Consider the following 22,388-nt stretch of genomic DNA (forward strand, 5'->3'; position numbering starts at 1 on the left):
TATCCACTTTACAATGTTTCCCATTTCTATTGCCAAGAGGTGGAAAAGGGGAAACGAATGGTCCAATGCAAAGTTAGGTATAGGGCCTGTTGAAACAAATGAACTGAAGGAAATTCAAAAGGTACAGTGAACTTGGAACAATAAATGAATAAGGGACTATGGAAAACCGTACTCTAATTGAATATAGGATATGAAGTAGGGAATTAGGCTGGGTACACACTAGTATTTTCAGCCGATTATAGGGCCAATCACCCGATAAATGAGTGTGCAGCTAGATATCGCATTAGGCTGGGTATACGCTATTGTGCTTTCAGACGATTATGGGGCTAAATCAGACGATAAATGACTGATTGGCCCGATATCACAGTAGTTTGTACCCTGGAATGATGAACGACTATCGTTTCAAAGGACATAAAATTGTTGATCAATATTTTCAATCTGAACTGAAAATCTCGTTTAATGATGGAACAATTCTGCAGTGTGTATGCACTCTGCAGAATTGGAATGACAATTTAATATAAAGTAGGAAGCAGCATAACTTACCTCTCCACCAATATCCATATGGAACTCAATCTGGATACAGGAAGCCCGGAAGGAGCATCTGCTGCGGTTCCTGGGTGAGAGATCAGAGTGCACCCCACAATGCAGAGCTGCCGTGACACCATAGGAGACCCGGTCACACGTGGCAGCTCCACTGGAACAAAGCTGGCACTATGGCCAGGGCTAGCCTCAGAATTAACCCTTGGGAAAGTGGAGAGGTCAGTTGGAGCCTATCTGCCAGGAAATGGAGTGCTGCTGCTTGCTAAAATTCTTTCTGTGACAGGGAACTGACACCGATTGTACCGATACCATAACCCAGGACAGCTGTCACTTGTTGCCAATAGTTATGACAGATGAAGAGCACAGGTCTGAAAGTAATTGTGTACAGTGTGTACACATGAATCTGCATTTTTTTTCCGTCGTTGGTAAATCGCCAATTGTTAGAATTTTCTAGTAGTGTGTACCTAGCCTTAGTGTGTACGCTCTAACGATGAACAAGGATCGTTCCAAAGCACATATCCTTTCATTTGATTTTTAAATTGAACTAAAGATCTTGTTTTTTGTAGGAAATACGACGTTCCAATCTTGCAGTGTGTATGCACTCACAATCAGGATCTCCATAGAGTTTGCAAAGTCATGATCTTTTCAGCCGATGGTTATGACAGATGAAGAGCACATACCTGACAGTAAATCATGTAAAATGTGTATAGTGTGTACACATGAATCAGCATGCTGATCTGGACTTTTATTTTGTTTTCAGTCGTTCGTAAAATCATTATAGATAACACATCAGGAGAAAATTTCTGTAGTGTGTTCCCGGTCTAAGATTAAGAACTATGGAGCAATGGTGCATTCTCAAGAAATTAATGCTTGGGGCAGTAAGGTGTTCAAATCAAATTGAGAGATTAGAATCTTATGAAGGGGCCAAGTACTGAAATAGGAATATGAATTAAATAAAAGGCTAGGAAATGGGTACATATACAATGACTAAGTAGCTTGAATTGATTGAAGGAGTAGGTGATTTGAATAAATTACTCAGAAACAACAAGATTGACTAACTAACTGAGCACTCATACCAATTAAGTTAGGGAGACAGATGGTATAAGAATTAAGGAGCGGTAGTGGATACTCAAAAATGAATATTGAGTTAATGAAGTGCTTGGATAGAATGAAATATGAGGTGTTAATATTGAAAGCAGAGATAGGTGCTGGAATAGTGACAAATTTAACAAAAATCCAGAGAAAAGTTGATTGGGAGAGTCAAGAACCAAGCTATTCAAATCGAGATGAGTTATGACACTTGAATACTGCTCAGCTAATTGACTGTATATATTCTATATATTAGATTATATAGACAGATCCCATCATATTCTCCTTTATAATTCCAGTCGTGGCCTATGTCCTGAGCTGGTAGAGTGAACACTGCATACTTGGAGGAGGGGGTGTGGAGGGTTAGGGGGAAGAAAAATAACATTTAAAAAACAGATAAGTACTTGCCTAAAAGGTCATCTATGTTGCCACTTTCTAGACTTATGATGTCACCTTTTACTGGAGTGCAAGCCCATGCTGCCTGTAAACAATGAAAAAAACCCAAAACAAAACAATCAAAATAGTGCTAAATGCTGCTTGATTTTCTGTATGTGATCAGTTTAATAATATATGGTCTTTATATTATTTCTTATTTTCATACATCTATACATATAATTATTACTTATCTCCTCTGTACACTCAACAAATAACCTTTTATTGTTTTGCTTTTAAGAAGAAACAGCAAGTAGTAGTTTATAAACAATAAACCTGCAAAACCTGGGCCTACAAATCCTGCAGTCAAAATGGAAAGCAGAGATTGCAGCAAATATGCAAAAATGGATGATTTTTTAAAATATTTCTCAGTGTTCTCAGTGGGTACCTCACTATTTCTGCATACTTTTTTTTTTTTTTTTTTAAATAAACAAACATATCCATTAAAGCATGTAACCTTTTAAGATTTAGATGTCCACATATACTGAATAAAATACACTCAGAATCATATGTGAGATAGAGCAAGAGAAGTTGGTTATAATTCAAGATAGTTATACAACATATTGAAACCACTCCTGGAAACAAACTGACAGACAGAGACACACATCCAAAACAGGAGGCCCACATAGGCTGGATACAAAGCTTGGCAATGCATTGTCATTACATTTGACATTGTTCAAACAAACATACACCCCCTTGCCCCCAGGGCTATTAGAAATTCCAATTGTGTCGAGACCCCAAAACGAACCCCCAAGTGTGATCATTGACAATTTGGCTTCACAATGGGGAAAAATGTAATTCCTTCCTGAGCCAAATATGGCAAAGAGGGAAATTACCTGACTCAACTCCCATAACTTCCACTACTAATTAAAGCTAGAGATACTTTTCGTGTTAGAAAGGCATCAAATACAGATTACATTCTGCCAATGAATTTGCCATCACAACCTCTTGGGTCAAGGAATTTCACAGTTTAACCGTCTTCATAATAAAGAACACCTTTGTAAGTATTAATCACATATCTAATGATTTGATATTGGGATTAACTGAAAAACAAAGATTTTTTTTGAACAAATTGGAGTGAGGAGTTGTAAAACAAAAACATGTTGACCTGGATTCTCACAGAATAAAGTATCCTTGGTAACTGTTGCTCTCATAGTCTCTATTAAATATTCCCACCTGCGCAAGGCAGAATTTACTATAATGCATGTAAAAATAAATTATGAGCATGCATGATACAAAGTATTAAGCTAGAAAAATGTTGATTACACGCCGGCTTTCTACATGATATTAGATTAAAAATTTAAACACAAATATCATTAGTATACCTTTTAGCCTGCCTGCAGGGACAGTATTTAGGGGTGGAACCCATATACAGACAGGTATAAATCTGTTAACCCTGGGACAGCCGTAGTACTAGCGCTATCAGTACTGAAGGGGAAAATTAAGAAATCTACATGGAGGACGCCCCGTATACTTACCAGGGTCTGGGGTGGTTGTAGCCACAAAAGGACTCCTAAAGATAGTCTTAATCTGTAGTGGTACAGCTGTAGTTTATCAGATAACACCTAGCTGTGTGACTCTATAGAGTGATAATCTGAAGGCAATGGTACTATTAATACGATACCTAAGTTTTATCTTAGTGTGTCAGAGGACGATTAAGGGTCCCGCTACCAATACATTAACAGCAGTGACTGCTAGTCCTTCTTTTGATGGCTTTATCATCCTATAGTAATCTATAGTACATCTTAACCACATAATTCGCTAACCCCGGACAAGCTGTTGTACACGGATACAATCAGTATTAAGGGGGAAGTTAAAGAATCCATACGTAAGACGCTCTACATACTTACCAGAGCTTTGGGCAGTCTTAATTATAATAGGGTCCCTCATATCTATCATATCTGTTGGCAATGGCATGGTTATACTCAATGCGATAACACATAGTAATGTGCTCAAATAGAGTAGATATTTGATTGCATTGGCATTATAAGCAGGATACCATAATCTCACTTTGGCAAATTGAGGGACGGTATAAGGGTCCTGCTAACAGTATATTAAATAGCAGTGATTCCTAGTCCTACTTTCTATGTTGCTATCCCATATTGACTAAAGTATATTCAAATAATAATTGGAGCTGGCAGTGCGCAACAGCAGATTGTATCTGCTAGTTTTAACCGTTAATATTCTGGTTTCTCAGTACTACTATACAATTTTAAATATATTGCTAATTGTTTCTATGTTGACATGAAAACATTCGGACATAAAATATGTTTTTCATGCATATCAATAAGCATATTTAATGCATATCAATAAGTTTTGAATATGTTTTAATATATGGTCCTCGGAATGCACCGATACACATTTCTTTTGGTCTGTCTATAGGATTTATGAATCAAATTGTGTAAGACTGCTTTCTAAATTCTATTATTTACACTTTGAATGAGAAGCTTTTAAAATGTGTGCTTAGTACAAAAAGTTTTACTAGACAAATCTTTGTATTAATCTTGGAATTAAAAAATATAAATTCTGTCATCTCCTAGGTAGATTTTTCACAAAGTATTCAAAACTTAGTTTTTAAATTCATTACAATTTCAACTTTATTAATGCGATTACCTGCTTATGAACCCTCTGGAGTTCTGACATAGCCCAGCTAGTGACTTATGTAATGTAAATCATCTGCCCTGGAGAAGATGGATGGCAGTCTGGAGGAGATTTTAAATTAGGAATTGGGGGGAGGGTGAATACAGCATAAACAACTGTACTCTTTTATTTCAGCCTTTTTATTTATGTAAAAATTTTAATAAATTATTTTTCATCCATGGGAAGTCCATCTTTTCATCCGTTTCTGGTCTACTTCTCTGGCTCAATTCAATTCAAGAACTAAAATCTCCATGTGTTAATCTTCTAGAGCAGTGGTAGCCAACCCACAGCTCTCGAGATGCATGCAGCTGTTTGAACTTTGAAATGTGGCTCCCAACCATGAGCACAACCCCCTCCTGGTGCTCCAGGGACCAGCAGGGGGAGATAGAAACACAACTAGTTGATTCCCTGGTCATGTGACTTCTTCTGCACAATGCAGAAAGGTCACAGTGTCACAGACAAACCAATCAGAGAGGAGGAGGAGAGTGTGCAGCATGCTCTCTCTCCTCACTCTTCAAGGGCTCCAGTGGCTGTGCAAGAGGTAAGTAAGGAGAATGTTGAGATTTGATGGGACATGCTGGAAGGATATTTTTTTTTTTGCTTAGCAGGATGTTGGAAATGTTACACTTTATGTACATTGTCACCAATGTTTGTGTGAATGGTATGTGTGTGTATATATGTATATATATATATATATATATATATATATATATATATATATATATATATATATATATATACACACATACATACACATACATACATACATACATACATGCATATACACATATAAAAAGTAAAGTTGGCTCTTCAGTATCTACAGATATTTATTGGTTCTTAGTTCATAGAGCTTCTAGCTCAGAGGTGGTCAACCAGTCAGAAACTGTCTGTCTTTTTCCAAATCCAATATGACCATACAGTCATTTATTATAAATACATTAGGAAAACATTAAATCACAATTGAAGTTATATACAGAATCCACTTATAGACAGAAATCTTTATAAATTTAAGGTTTATGAGCCTTGAAGGTGATATGGAAACAATGGTTGGTGATGGCGTAGCAAAAGAGATTTGATCTACCTGATCTAACATAATATAAAAAAACAACAAAAAAAAAAACAACAAACAACTGAGAAAGCACAGTGATTTCGACATAAAATTAATAAAACGTGTTTACACATTATCAGGAAGTGTAATAATGCAGGTCACTGTGAAATATTAATGCTATACGACAAAACACCCACTGCAATGCTAGTGAGAAAAAAAATCTGAAGCACTGAAAAAAGATATTTATGGGGTGAATACGTGTGGTTAAATTTGTAAGGGCAGCACACTTTACCAACCCTTGCCTGATTACTGTACTGTGTATATATGTTACCGTGAAAGACCGAAATTGGAGAATGTCGACTTTCACCAGTGAATGTCAACAAACACCAAATACGTTGGTGAAAGATCGAATATTTCATTACATTCTTGTACATTCGGACCCTCACTGGTGTATGTCGACAATCACAGACATGCTCTGGTGAAGGACGAAAAGGGAGGAGCCGACATATAGGCGACAGGTTGTTTCCTGTCAAATCCCGTGTTCTGGTGGAATGAGTGATTCCGATACCCTAATTTATACAGAATGGATACTGGAGTGGATTGTGATCTTTTTCTTGAAAAGTTAAATGCATTAATTGCTACGGAGAAAGAAATATGAATCTCGAACATGTTCAACATTCACCATTAGTGCATGGTGAATGTCGACATTCACCGGTGTAAGTCAGAAATAAGGATATTTAACAAATATTTCGGACATACACCAAGCGACTATGTGAATGTTGACATTCACTGGTGAAAGTCGACATTCTCCAATTTCGGTCTTTCATGGTAACATATACACCACAAGTAATTAAGACATTTCAATAAAAACATTCACAAATTACTATTAAAAAGATCACAAAATGGTATCATGAAAATATCTAATTAGTGCTAGGTTCCATTAGATACATACACAATGTCTACCTTTTCAAAAGACAAATAGCAATAAAAAGATGATCATTATCCTACTTCACAAAAGGAGAACAAAAAAAATGTAAAGCAACATTATGTACCACAATACAAGAGTTACAGATAGAGGTGGATATGCAAAGGACCAGCTGAGTCAAGTTTTTTTTTTTAAAATATCACCACCAATACACTGCATTAATAGCTCCAGTTTCTCTCCTCTGCTACCACACCCAAGAAGTTTTGGAAAGAGAAATGCTACCAAGTCTGGAGAATTTTCTCCAGAAGATAAAAAGTTGACACCATCTCTTTTATAAAAGGAAATATTTTTAGTAGGCAGATAAATTCAAGGTATTATACAAAAAATAGCCAAAAATTGCATGCAGACGCCAGGCTAATCGAATCATGTTCAACATTAGACTTGCACCATTGCTCACACAGTATATCAACTCCAATGTCCCCACAACGTACAGACAACTGCTGCCACAGTATACCATTATCCACATAGTGCCACAGCAGCATGCCACTGTCCTTACAGTGATACCAGATTCTACATACCAGTCTTTACCCTTCAAAGTAGATCAGCACCAGTGACTACATATATCAGCTGAGTTTTGCACTACTATGGAAATTCAAGATTTAATTTTGTATAATATGTAACAGTATTATTTAGACAGAAAGGGCACATTTCCATGACAGTTCCTTGCTTTGCTCTTAAAAGAGCTGTTTACACAACACCATAAAATAACGATGATACACAGGCAGACACAGAGAGAATACACCAACCTATTCTCTTTATGTAAAGAGCCAAAAGCCATTTTCACACCTGTCAAATTCAAATAAGCACTTGTAATACTGGACTAATCCTACTGTGAGATGTGATCAGGGTGGCCCAATCTGGGAGTGGGGGTAGACTGCACCATCCAATCAGGACTATATTCAACTGACAAAATGCAGTTCATTTGTACCCTGGTTAGTCATGAGCACAGACCTCTTATTCTGAAAACAAGAACTTGACAAACATAACGATATTACATATTAATGGTTGTCATCAGGGTGTAGTCATGTGTACAGGGAACAATGGAAAAAAAATAGGGGGGACAAATGCACTGTTCTTGATGTACTGCAGCTCTAAATAGGTATTATTAGCAAAAAGTTTAAAGTTAAAGCAAACCTTTATGGTGCCTGGCTTCTACGGTGGATCGGTTATATACGGTGTCAGATTATGTATACTTTTAAAAAGATGCCATTCTAGTACATATCGCTATGCTCTTTAAGTTAATCATCTATACAAATGCAGTAACACACAATGAGACATGCCAGTTGTTATAGCCCTTCTGGGGAGAGGGTTTGGAGGTACTGGATCAGAAACACCAATTGTGACAGGACGGGCCGCATATGCCACCCTGTCTGTTGCTGCTGGGAACCGGCTGGGTTTACTTTGCCATCGTTCCCTATCGTTATCCCAAATGCGCCCTCTTGCAGCAATGGGAGGGGCTTACAAATGCTGCCACCACTGAACTCAATACCAGCATCCAGTACTGGGTTTCTTCTGGGTAACTGACGCTGTGAGTGTACCCCGTTACTGGTGTACCTGGGCTAGTACTCCTGACCTCTTACTATGGATCAGAGTGGCTGTGGATGGATCCCCCCTGGCCTATCACACTGACCAGAGCTGCAGGGTAGCAGGCAGAGCGGTGGTACCGGAAATGCTGGGTCCAAACAGCCGGGAACGGATTAGATTTTGGGTCTAATATGTAGGTCACAGAATTTTCAGCATGGAATGATATTTTCAAGCAGGTGAAGCAAGTGATGTTTATTTGCAGTCACACTGATTGGAGGTACCAGTGCCAAGGTCAGATGAAATCAGAAGAACAATTTTTAATACAAAACAGTGCTGTTTTTATACACATTTGAGCGTAGCCTCACTGGATAAGCAAGCCCCCTTGAGGTCAGAGTTATTTTTAGAATCAGGATGCAATTTGTTTAACCAAACATGGATTTAAATGCAATTCAAAGCCAACAATATTTACACTCATCTGTGATATCCTATAACTTAATGTGGTTTCCTGCATCACATGCCGTTTACAATGTTCAGAAAGGTTTGAACACTCTGGACAAAAGGCCACACAGTAACGACCTTGTGCTGGGCCTTTGGCCAGAACAGGCATTTAACACTTCATCAAAAAACTTAGGCTGGGTACGCACTACAGGGTTTTTGTCCAATAATCGGTTCAACCAGCCGACATACGACCGCTCATTCGAAATTTGGGTCAGTGTGTGCAGTGACACGATGGTCGAAAGTCTGCCCAAATGGACGATTGTCGCCTCATTTGGTTGGGCGTACCATTCAATATTTTCGTGCCAATCTCCTTTCTGTTGTGTAGCGTATATAAATTTCCGACCGATCCATGACAATCCTCCGATACTTCCTCAACCTGGGGGGGGGCATGTGTATGTAAATTTGTGACGCCTGTACCAGTCCCACATGGTGCGGTATCTGCACATCACTGACTTGTGTTTTGTATAGATGTGTATTGCACCTGTCTGGTTGCAGACCATTACACTTGTGTAAAGCACGTGTGTTATTACCCTTTGCATCTATATTGGGAACCTATTCATATTTATCCTTTATAAACTTATACCTTTATAAACTATATAAAATCATATTAACCTTTATTAACTAATATTTGTAAATACCCAGAATAAACCACAGAGTGTTAATGCAACAGTTTTATTGCAGGAAAAAGTACAAAATTTTTTATTGTAGAATATTACAAATTAAAAAAAATAGTATTACACTTTAAAGGTGCTACTGGTTTGTGGCAGAACAGTTCCAAACAGCATTTACATTTCAACAAAAGTATTCAAGGTTTTTAATTTTTTTTTCTTGATGTCTGTTATATCTTTAGTACGTTTTATTCTCACTCAGAACTTTCATCGGACATGACGATGGTATCTAGGAAACAAGAAAATAAAAAATGTTTACCATTAAACTTCTATATCTGTAATAAAGTTAATAAAAGTCTTAATCAAACACCAGAACTAGTCTCATTTGCTCACCTTGCACACTGCTCGAGATCAGTTTGTGTTGTGGTCCCTCTGGAACAATCGCAACAACAGCGGGCTTAACCTCTATAGATTCTGGAAAACAGGCGCCATTTTGGTTATTATAACGGTACAAATATGTGTCCAAAGCATTTAGTGGTCTACACATGTTCATTGAAATACCTTTGTGTATAACTTCTTTCATATCTTGGTATTCAACATAAATTTTTCTTGTTTGGTAACAGGTGTTACAGTGGTATCTAAACAGGTCTTCTCACCGTTAATTCTTCGTTCTGACAAAAAGAAATCTATGTTACAAATCAGGCATTTGCATTGCTTCATGTGAAACTAGAATGAAATAAAGTCCTTCAAACAGGTACACTACACGTGCTACTCACTTTTTTTTTTTTTTTTAAATGTTTCTACGAATTCGATCCAGTCTTCTTTCTGCTTTATTTTTAAGGTCCGACCACCTCTTCTGGACTTGGAATTTATTTCTTTTCTTTCCAAGTTTTTTCTTCAGTAATCGCAGTAGTTTTTGCATCATCAGTTCCTTTCTATTATTAACTTTTCTGTACTTTGGCTTTTGACAGTCGCAGTTGTACTGGTCCAGTACTTTTACCATCATCTCCACCTCTCTTGGGCGCATTGGCTTTGCTCCTTTAACTGCAGCAAATTTTATTTCTTCGTCTTGAACATCTCCATGCCCCACCTTAACTTTTTCAACATTTCTTGGCCCTTCCAGCCCCATCTCTGACTGGGTCTCCATAGCTGCAACCCCCACTGACAGCTTCTCCTCACCCGCCATCTTCTCACGTTTGTCGACACCAGACAGGCTCTTCTGCAAATTTATACACTCGGACATGGGCGTTCGTTTCTGCTGTGGAACAATCAGTGAATGGCACATTCTGGGTGATGCCCATTCCTGTATAATAACCTTGTGTAAGTTCTTTCTGATAGGTGCATACATGTGTACTTGCATTGCTTTATTGTATATCAGATGTAAAATATGTTTATTTTTATTGTAACCAAACAGAACACAATGGCTTACAAAACAAATGCTGGCCTAATGAAGGATTTTATTGAAACCTACAGGGCTCATCCATGTTGGTGGAAAATCAAATCCAAAGATTATGCAAACAGAATAATGCGCAACGTGGCGATACAAGAACTGGTAAAAAGCATGTCTGCTACATCACCCTGAAGCAACTGTGGAATGGGCAAAAAGCAAAATGCAGAACCTTAGGACTGTGTATAAAAAATAATTAAAGTTGATGTCGCCAAAAAAATCAGGAGCTGCAGCTGAAGACGTTTATGTGCCAAAGCTATGGTACTTTGAGCTTTTACACTTTGTGAGGGACCAAGAAACACCACGTACGTCCACTAGCAGTATGCCCACAGACAGCAGTTCATCCACAGAGGTAGAGCAAGCATATGATATACCTGCAAGCTGCAGAATAAATACAGTACATTATGATGTTGTCATGTAACAGGTTTATTCATGTTAAAAGAATCAACAAAACATTGAAAATATATAACATGTATATAAAAACACTTGTCAAAAGCAATCATTCTGCCACGGCACGACACCATCCCCGTTGAAATACGTAAGGTAGGCCTCCCGATTTAATTAAGCCAATGTACTACTATTTCTAGAGTGTCCACACTCTAATGGTATCAAGTCCACTACCTCCATGTCCTTGGCATTAGTGTCCACATAGGCCTAAGTGGTACGTCCACTGTTGCTTTTACGCCGTAGAAAGTTATGCAGAACACAACAGGCCATCACTACTTTATCAACTTTGTCCAAACGCAGGTTTATGGCAGAATGAAAAACTCGGAACCTGTTACTCAGAATCCCAAAAGACATTTTCAACTACACGCCGAGCATGCGACAGTCTAATTAAATATACGGCTATCAATGCTCAGATTTCTTTGTGGGTACAGTTTTAATACATTGTTGTGCAACAAACACAAAGTTTAGCCCATATTTTGTGCTTCTCTGAAATGGAATATTAAGGGCATTGCTTTGTAGTTTGTTATGGAAGGTAGTATGCTCCAATGCACCTCCATCTGAGACTCTTCCATTTTTTCCCAATGTCCACAAATAAGAATTCATAGTTTGCATCCAATATGGCCATTAAAATGATGCTAAAAAATCCTTTATAATTGAAGTAGAAAGATCCAATGTTTGATGGTGGCATAATTCTGACATGTTTGCCATCAATGGCACCACCGCAATTTGGAAAATTCCATAGTCTCTCAAAGTCTTCAGCTAGCACTTTCCAGTCTTCCTCTGTTTCAGTTTCTATCGACAAAGACTTGTAAATAGGTTAGATTTGAGCATGCATGCAATTGCATACCCTTATTTTAATTTTGCTATTTTTCAGCCTGCACTCCTGTCTGAAGGCCTCTTGCTGGATGCTGCAGGCCAGGAAGATACAACAAGTAATAGCACTGCACATGAAAGCCAACATACTGCCGATAGCCAGGACGTGACCAAAGCTGGTACACTAGCGAAAAACATTTAGAAGCAAAAGACGTAGAATAAGGGAAATACAAAAAAGTGATGCACTGACAGAAAAGATGCTTGATTGCGCTAACACTTTGATGACAAAAAGAAAGGAACGGGACACATTTGATTTCCTGGGAGCAACAATAGCTACCAAAATGAGAAGTAGTAGCAAGAGCATACAAGATGAAATGGAGTGGCTGCTGTGCGACCTCATGTGTAGGGCTAGCGCTGAAGATTTGTGGTCGGACACAGTTATTTCCCCATCTAACCACAGACACAAACAATTATACACATTTCACACAGCACAGCTGCAGCATGCTACCATGAGCGGACAAAGCGTAATGTCTCAACCGTGTAAGACATCCACACCAATAACATCAGGAAGGATGCCACATTACACAGGGGACACATCTGGGATGGACACAAGCGAAATTTTGCACTACCAACAATTATAAACTGTTGCTCTGGTACAGATAATTATTGCATTGCACTTTACAAGTTAAATGCATTTTTTTTAATTTTATGTATGGTAATAAACCTCTATTTTTTTTTTTTATAATGAATACTATTTATTTTTATCAACCTTCATATACTGATCAGAGAACTTCGATGATAGCATAACAGGTGTCAGGTATTATCATACAAAGAGCTTGAGGTGAAATAGCTGTGCTGTATTTCAGATTTGCCAGTTTCTTCACTGTTGCCAAAAATCTTAGCGTTGCCACCAGTCTTTGCTCTGGCGGTATGGATCTCTTTAAATGGGTGTTTTCCCTCTGGATGATAGGGGTTACTAGTTGGAGCAGTTCCTGAAAAGTGGCATCATTCATACGAAGGAAATTCATCAGTCATCAGGGTTATCATCTCCTGTACCAGGGGCATATGAGAGAATGTGTCTCTCCTCTTGAACCAATCTTTGCTCCAACAAGATCTATTATTTCTCCTTATTTCTCTTTGGTTCCGTACCTGTAGTCTTCTTGCCACAGGAAGCAGGAAAAGTGCAGTTGCTTTTTCTTCTTCTACTGTATCCATTGTAGGCTAAAAATAGGAATGAATAAAGAGACAGCATTGCCTTCTCTTTTTATGCGGTTTTGGGTGTTAACTATAGTGAAAGCTCTGCCCCTTTACACTAATGTCCTTGGTATATCGTTACATGCCCCGCAAATGTTGCTTCAGTGTGTACAAAATTAAAATCATTGCTCACAACAACATGGCTGTAAAAAGTCGCTAACGGGATGGCCGCTCTTCCCTTTATCGTCTAAAACAAGCCTAGTGTGTATGTAGTCCATGGACCGAGTGATCAGACCATTGATCGGATGTAAAGTCGATTGGCATAAAAAGTTGGTGGAAAACTCTGTAGTGTGTACCCAGCTTTAGCTAGCATTTCCTGCTATCAGACTCCCTCCCCACATGTGCCTAATTGGAGGTTTCCTCTAGCAACCTTACAAACCCAAACAATGACACTTCCATACAAAACACATCCCCAATGTAACACGATAAGTGCATTTCAAATTATACATTGGTGCCTGCACCTCTGATTGAAATACATTTCTACAATAAATTATTTCCACATGATCCAGCCACAAATAAGTTATTTATCAGTGATCTAGTCACACCAATTTTGGCAGTATGGAACGATATGGCATTGCAAGTAAATTCTTACCTTAAATGCTGTCCTTATTTTGTCCGATGGTGCTTCTCCTCGGATACCGGAATTCAGAGAAACGGTTGTCAGCACCTTCTTCAGGTACTTTGTGAAATGTACAGGGAAGTATGGGTTGTCTAAAATTGGGAAACCCCCAAGAGCATTCAATCAAAAGAATGTAGGGGTTAAAGGTGATTTCCCTACCTAGGCTCTGATGAAATGCTCAATTAATATGCAATGTCCTGTGTCACAAAAATCACAGGGGCAACCTGCCTCAGAATTGTCAACATTTGACATATTAAAGTTATTTCTTCCTATGATTGTGTAGGGGAAAGTGAATTCATCCACAGTTGTCTATTATATTTTACCAAGCAATGAGCTCATAAATTATTATTCGCAATAACCTGAATACAATACCAAGCAATGACCAGTACAACACAGCACTAAATATGTACCACAAAAATGTATAATCTACATGATTATAATTCTTCAAACAGAACTATATAACTTAAATAAAACAAAAACAGAACAAACAAACACATTCACAACCATTTGGTATGAAAACAAGTCAAACTTAAAAAAAGAGAATGCTGTTAAGTGAACACTCGGAAAACAAGGCTGGTGCTTTCCAACAGAAACCTTAAAAAAATACCTTAATTACAACTTAATAACAATATAAAACAATTTACAAATATTCCTGAATAAAGACAGAACAAATATAAAAAGGACAGTACGTTTGCACTATTCCAATGTATTAATAAATATAGGCAGGCGGTAAATGCTTATAATATAAGAACAGGTGGTAACCAGTAATTAAATTCATATAAGTTATTTAGATACCATTCACTCTTAGGGAAATAATGTACAGGAGCAGCAGCCAAAAATCTTATGAAAATTCTTTATGGACAGGTCTTTTTTTTATCCAGCCTATGTATGAATCAAATCTAGATGTAAAAAAAAAAAAAAGTTGTGTCATTACATAGGTCACTACTATTTAAAAGTTCTATTTAAACCCAGTAATATTTCTTCAATTTCAGCAGTATACACTGAAAAAAACATGCATAGTTCAACCTTCAAGTTTTTTTTTTGTGTATGAACTTTTCAAATCCCTTACAGAAAGTCAGAACCCTTGGCATAATTCTTGCAAATATGCAGGCATCGGCCTGTGTGAATCCCTTAATTAGGGACATAAAGTGAATCTGCATTGCTCCAGGCTTACACAAGAGTCAATTTATCAATACGAAGGTTAAGATGTAAGGTTAAGAAATGTAATTTAATCATATTTTAAGGAAACTTTTTAAAAGGTTTAACAAAAATTCCAAAACAAAATCTATATAATGTAACCATAGGGCTAGACAGGACCCATACTCACGCATGATAAACACCATTGTCTACCCCTGCTAGCAAAGACATGTGCAAGTTGTGCACGCACAGTCGTGACCATACAACAAATTTGTTTGCACAGTGTACCATCAATTATAAATCCAAAAAAGCAAGTCCAACAGATAGGCAGACCAGATACCCATCTTGTAAAGAGGATCATAAGAATAAAGTACAAAAGATGGCAACAACTCTAATAATGGTTCACTTTTTTTTTTTTTCACAAAAAGGTATTTGCCAAGGTGTTTTGCCTAGCCTCCATTCCTTGAAATGATAGGACACTTAGGAGGATTTATTTTATTTTTGTGAACCTTAGGCAAAATATACCTTTGTAGGTCTACATACATATGCCTTACAAGCAAAACTAGCTCAAAGCAAAATACTATTCAATAACTGAACCATAGCTTCTATTGGCCAAGAGTCAAATAACAATCCTTATTAGTCAAATGTCTTAATTTCATTAACATAATAGTCAAAAGTAATTTATAAAAAAAAATAATATATACTACTAGACTGCTGACAGGGTTAAACCCCCTATGGGTAATTCTTCTAGCGCACACACACACACAGATGTACCATATGGGTATAGCAATTGGTTTGCTGTGATTTGTTTGTAGTGCTTCGGTGGAGGATAAAAACACTTTTTGCATTTGTGGGCAGGATCACCAATGCCAGTTAGTTGCCAGCTTGTAGTGAGAGCACTGTTTAATCAGACCTATAGGGTTGTGGTAGAATTGTGATGCTTTACTGAAAATGTCTGCTGTAACCATTGCTGAAACTGTTTAAGCCATCCTGACAACTGCCAATAAACAGTGAAATGGTTCAGCCAAGCTGTGTGAGACTCCAGTGAATGCCGTGCTTTATCACAATACACATACACTGATATACATACACACAGCAATTGTCTTCATTTAAAAAATCGTCCAAGTGCCTTAGAGTTACCATAATATAATTCCATCAACTCAGGAGTTGAAATACTGATATTTTTTGTTAGTATAATTTTAAGAGGATGTTTCGAATTAATAAATTATCAGTTTAGAAATCTTTTACACCACATACTAGAGAAAAACTCAAGCCCTTTCTGAGCACAGATAACGAGAACTTTTTAAGACAATAGAAAATTGCATTTTCATTTGGCTTACATTACCAAGAGCATTGATGTCCTCATTAAAAGAAAAATAACTGATTACATCTCTGTTATGCTCATATAGCAAATCCACATAAATCCAAAATATAAACAGAGGATTTGTATAAGCGAGCAAATAAGTGCACAATTTTTTGTTTCTGCTAAACAGCAGAGAACACAATTTAACTATTAAGTCATTTATGAATTGTAAAACATTAATAGTAATTTATGAAGCAGTATGCTCATGTGATAAATCCCACACATGGAAGACAATGTTAACTGGGGATTTATATAATTGAGCATACTAATGACATTCGTATTGTGTCTAGTCCTTTTGCTCAACATTCCACCAGAGTTCCTATAAAGGGTGAACATACTAGGGTATTTAATAATGCTTTTAGAGACAGACAAGGTAGATAGGGATACATATCTTTATTAAAAAGAATATGTGAATAGATACCCTTGAGATCTTGCAGACAACTTATTTGAATAACTTAATACATTTTTTAATAAAAGAAAATCAAACCACATTTTTAGCACATTGCAAGCTGTGTCCTAAAATAATTTGCCTACTGGAATGCATGGCATCTTCACAGCTCATATGAACTTATTAGCTGGCTGCCATCTGCCTTTACAATATAGGCATTTATGCATTTTAGCCGCTTGCCCTTATTAAAACATTGCACTAATTCACTTTACTACTTGGACAGTTTTTATTCAGGGATATTGATTAATTGTTGCATTATATTAGTAACTTGTTATGAATGGTTACATGACGACGCTATGAATTCATTAATTGTAAGTGTTTATCTAATCTGCTGGCGTTTGGAAGGACCTTATTTCTGGCTGACTGGTCACTTTTTACCTGTCTGCATCCAAATGTGTCCATCTGATGTTTATGTAAATTTGTTTGATTAATAATAATGATACATTTTCTAATGTAGAGTACTGTATTTTCAGCCCTTTTTATTTAATTTCTTATTATAATTTAAATTTTAGGGCGGCACCTCACATTAACATTATTTCACATTTTCATATCAGTATTGAGCGGGGGTTTTTCTCAATGACCAGTGCATAACCACTGCTTTTTAATGTCAGACATATCATATTCCCTTAAATGTCCAAAAGTGGACCAAAAGAATATATACCAAACAGTGAATTATTGACATTGACTTGCAATATACAAAAGCTTAGCGAGGACCCTGCTCATGAGAGAGCTTAAAATCTAATGGCAGAAGGGCACTGCTGAGACAAAAGAGAGTGAGGTTTAGAGTGGAGATTGGGACAGTTGTGAGTAGTATAGGTGGGACTAGAGAAAGCTCTAATAAATATATGTTTATTCAGCGAGTATTTAAAGATTTGAAGGTTGTGGGAGACTCTGATCGAGCATGGTAGAGTTGCAATAAATCAATAAATGGTTAGCAACACAGGAGAAGTCTTACAAGTGTGAGTGGGGATTATCAGTGACGAGGCAAGACAGCAGTGAATCACTTCTTTAAATAACCAGCAATGCCCAGCATATTACTGTGCATAGCAACATTTGTCAAGAATATCATTTACCAAGCACTTTAAATAGCCAGCAATACAAGAGCATTGTGTATCAATCAGTGCCCTAAATATTACGCCACAAAGGCATTAAATCCCCAGTAAAGCACAACAATTAAACAGTATCCAGCTGTGAACAGGCACAACTTATACAAAGCATTGAACACAGACATACCATGGAGTTTCATTTATGATTCTGCTGCTGGAACTGGTTTTGAGAGGGCACTTGCTTGTAGCCACTCCCAGCACTTGACAGACGCCAATGTGTCTCAACATGAGACATGGTGCAGCATTAGTCAACATGAGACTAGTTGGTGCAGACTAGCTGGTGGCAGCAGTAATATGTGAATACCAAATACTTTGTGTTAGGACCACTGCCACAATTTTAGGTACTATAGCAGCGTTAGCTAACCTGTGAAACTCCAGGTGTTGTGAAACTACAAGTCCCAGCATGATTTGCCAATATATAGCAGCTTATTGCTGGAAGGGTATCCTGGGACTTGTAGTTTCACAACACCTGGAGTGTCACAGGTTAGCCAACACTGTACTATAGTGACCAATGTTTGTCAAGCCCTGAGTGTGGTTTACAATCTAGTGGCAAAAAAACAACAAACGTAAACAAGCTATGCAATTTCACATATGCAGACATATAGAGAGTTATTCTAGGTAAAAATAATTTACAGAGAAAATATGAAAATTGGTTTAAAAGTATTGGGCGATACACACCTGGGCATATATCAATCAACGTATCTAAAACTGACAATTTTTGTCGATTTGCCGGCGTTATTTAAAAATGCAATTTTATTAAAAGGTAAAACCTGGTGGAATCACTTTGGTGGGATTGGACAGGAGAACAGCATTACCCATTCACTTTCATGATAAACTGGACAGAGCTTGTCATTGCTTTAGGAAGCAGTGGATTCCTGGTCAAAAAATGTGGCGTTTTAAAGAGTCCATTTGTCACTGCTCTTGGCCAGAAGAAGAAAATATATATATATTATTGCGGTGTCTGTATAATTAAACAGTAATATATTCCAAGCTAATATGTCTCACACCTACTTAACTACAAAGAAATAAAACAAAAACAAGACAGTTTTTTCAACTGTAGAGCCAAGATCAAATTTTCTTCACAGCTATCCCCCTCTCAATTTTCCTTTTAGCATGTAATGTTGACAATAACTGGAAACATTTATTTTAAGGAAACAAACTTTCCAAGTGGGATGTATGCAATAATTCATACATTTGCTTTGTTTTTAAATTTTGCAGCATTCTTTTTATTTCTTCAACACAGCTTTTTTTTAGTCATTTGAATCAGGCCTTTTCTCCCAAACCCCTCATTAACCATGGGAACTTCTCAGGATTACCACATTGCTAGAACTGGTAGATTCAGTATAACCTGAACGTAACTGCAGCTGACATGCCAGTTTCTCTTAGGGGTATATTTACTAAATTGCAGGTTTGAAAAGTGGAGACGTTGCCTAGAGCAACCAATCAGATTCTAGTTATCAATTATTTAGTATATTCTAGAGTATGACAGCTAGAATCTGATTGGTTGCTATAGGCAACATCTCCACATTTTCAAACCCGCTGTTTAGTAAATATACCTCTTAGATTCAGAATACATTGTTTTGCCTGGCATCTCCCCTGTAGCTCTCTAGCTTTACTCACACCAAGCTAAATAACCAATGTCACTGAACACCATCTACAGTGGCCGTTTGTTTTCAGTAATGAGTCCAGTTCCTGACCCAGAGACTGTCAACTATGGAGAAAAAACCTGTGGTAAACAAACGGGTTACTAGAAATGCATAACCATCCATTTAACATGAGACTCCCCATTGTGGACACTTCTAAATGGCCATTTGACAAAGGGGGTTAATGTTAACATTTTGCAACGACTTTCAAGTAACTTTCAAAAAAAATAAGCAGACTATTTTACCCTTCGGAAATATTACCACTAATTACAATCTAATCAGTTATGCAACTTGTTCTAATATATGTGGAAAATTCAATTCAGGCTCACATTCACCACTTCCCTTAGCATGAACTTTGCCAGCAGCAAACTTCACCTAACTTTCATAAGGAAATTATTTTTATGCCTAACAAACATATTTAGCTTTTTCTCTAATCCAGATTGACATTATCTCTTTCACCTGAGGCTTAAACCCTATGGGATTCAGGGTTCGCTTTCATCCCCTGGGTATTCTAGATATTTTCCACATTTCTAATCTGTCAATAGTACATGATTGCCAAAAGGTTAGCAGTCTACAGGAAGCATACATTAATAGTCTTTAGTCCACAAGGCTAAATATGTAATTGTATGCAGTCCCAGAAGACAGATACAGAAACTCATGAGATGTACCCATAAAGAGCAAGTAAAACCACTATTTGATATTAATATACACTGATCAGCCACAACATTAAAACCACTGACAATGGAAGTGAACAACATTGATTATCTAATTACAATGGCATTTGTTAAGGGGTGGGATAATTTAGGCAGCAACTGGTCAGTTCTTGAAGTCGATGAGTTGAAAGCAGGAACAACTGGCAAGTGTAAATATCTGGGAGACTGACAGGGGCCAAATTATGAGAGCATCTGTAACACAGCAGGTCTTGTTGGATGTTCCCAGTATGCAGTGGTTAGTAACTACCAAAAGATGGAACGACCGGTGAACCGGCGACATGGTCATGGGAGCCCAAGGCTCATTGATGTACGCGGGAAATAAAGGCTAGCTCGTCTGGCCCAATCCCACAGAAGAGCTACTGTAGCACAAATTGCTGAAAAAGTTAATGTTGGCTATGATAGAAAGGTGTAAAAACACACAGTGCATTGCAGCTTGCCGAGAATGGGGCTGTGTAGAAACAGACCTCGCGGAGTATCTGTGCTGACTCCTACCCCCTGCTGAGTACTAGAACTGGACCATGGAGCAATGAAAGAAGATTGCCTGGTGTGATGAATCATGTTTTCTTTTACTTTACGTGCTTCCTGGTGCCATCTCTTTCCCAGCCATTTACCTGGGGAAGAGATAGCACCAGGAAGCACAATAGAAAAAAATGCAGGCTGGCAGAGGCAGTGTGATGCTCTGGGCAATGTTCTGCTGGGAAACCTTGGGTCCTGTCATTTATGTGGATGTTATTTTGACATATACCACCTACCTAAACATTGTTGCAGACAAAGTACACCCCTTCATGACAACGGTATTCCCTGATGGCAGTGGCCTCTTTCAGCAGCAGTGTTCTCCCCATCATCTATTTCCCAGGTGCTCCACCGGGCTGTTTTTACTTGCCACCCGGCTCTTGGAGCCCAACATAGTCCTACTATAATAGAATAAACCATTGTTTCTCCTATTAGAACAGGCACTATGTGAGCACTACAGCCATTAGTGCGTGTTAGACCACTGACCACCAGTCTGCCCAGTCCTGGCAGACGTACAGGGCAAAGTACTACACCGCCCCAACCCGGCTACTTCTTAATGCCACCCGGCTGACAACATTTTTTGGGCAGAATACGGAGCAGGATTTTGCGCCTTGTCACATTGCAAACTTGTACAGGAATGGTGTAAGGAACAGGACAAAGAGTTGTTGACTTGGCCTTCAAATTCCCCAGATCTAAATCTGACCGAAGGCCCCACCTTATCAACTTACAGGACTTAAAGGATCTGCTGCTAGCGTCTTGGTGCCAGAAGCCACAGGACACCTTTAGAGGTCTTGTGGAGTTCATGCCTCGATGGGGCAAAGCTATATTTGCAGCACGAGTAGGTACTACATAATATTAGGCGGGTGTTTTTAATGTTGTGGCTGTTGAGTGTATAATCAAAGTCTATGTATTACGAAGCTGAATACTATATATGAAATAACTGAATTGTTTCTATTCCAGTAAATACGTCCATGACGCTTTATTTTATCCCTCTGTAACAGGTCAACATGTTAGATGGTGCTTCTCCAACTAAAAATAGACAATGACTGACAAGCAAATTTGCAGTACAGAAATGCCGTTTATGTTCCCCAGCTCACCAGAGTACAAACAGTGTCTACACTGTAGCTCATTGCAAACATGCATATTGTATATTGTAATGAATCAGTTATTCAATGTTCTTAAAGTGAAGCCAGGTGGGTTATGGGTAAGGATCAAGTTCCAAGACACAGAAGGGGGGCTGACTCTTTACCTATATCTGGAGGTGGGGAAGGCCAATTAGTATCTGTTGTCCTCCACAGGACTAGTCCAGACATTTTGTCTGCAACCCAGCAGGGGAGATTCTGTGAAAGCACAGCTCATCTCCAACTCCCTGATCCAGCACCCACCAATGTTTAAGAGGGAAAGAGCCAGGGGTTTGCCCAGGGAGTGGAAAGCACTGTGGAAATTTGACCCTGGATTAAAGGAGCCACTCCAGGGAGGTGAGGGTTGTTCATTCTGAGGACTCTTCTCTACTAGTGGACT

The 22,388-nt window shown here is 38.0% G+C and overlaps 1 protein-coding gene across 1 annotated transcript in view; it reads right to left on the reverse strand.

Moving 5' to 3' along the window:
- ERP44 (endoplasmic reticulum protein 44) overlaps window positions 1-22,388 on the reverse strand; it is a 49,545-nt gene that overhangs the window by 21,780 nt on the left and 5,377 nt on the right. The window contains exon 2 of the mRNA XM_075212706.1: window positions 2,038-2,110. Coding sequence (XP_075068807.1) covers window positions 2,038-2,110 — 73 coding nt within the window. The remainder of the gene's footprint in view (window positions 1-2,037; window positions 2,111-22,388) is intronic.

Source organism: Mixophyes fleayi, chromosome 5 (genome assembly GCF_038048845.1).
Source record: "Mixophyes fleayi isolate aMixFle1 chromosome 5, aMixFle1.hap1, whole genome shotgun sequence".
Lineage (NCBI taxonomy): Eukaryota > Metazoa > Chordata > Amphibia > Anura > Limnodynastidae > Mixophyes > Mixophyes fleayi.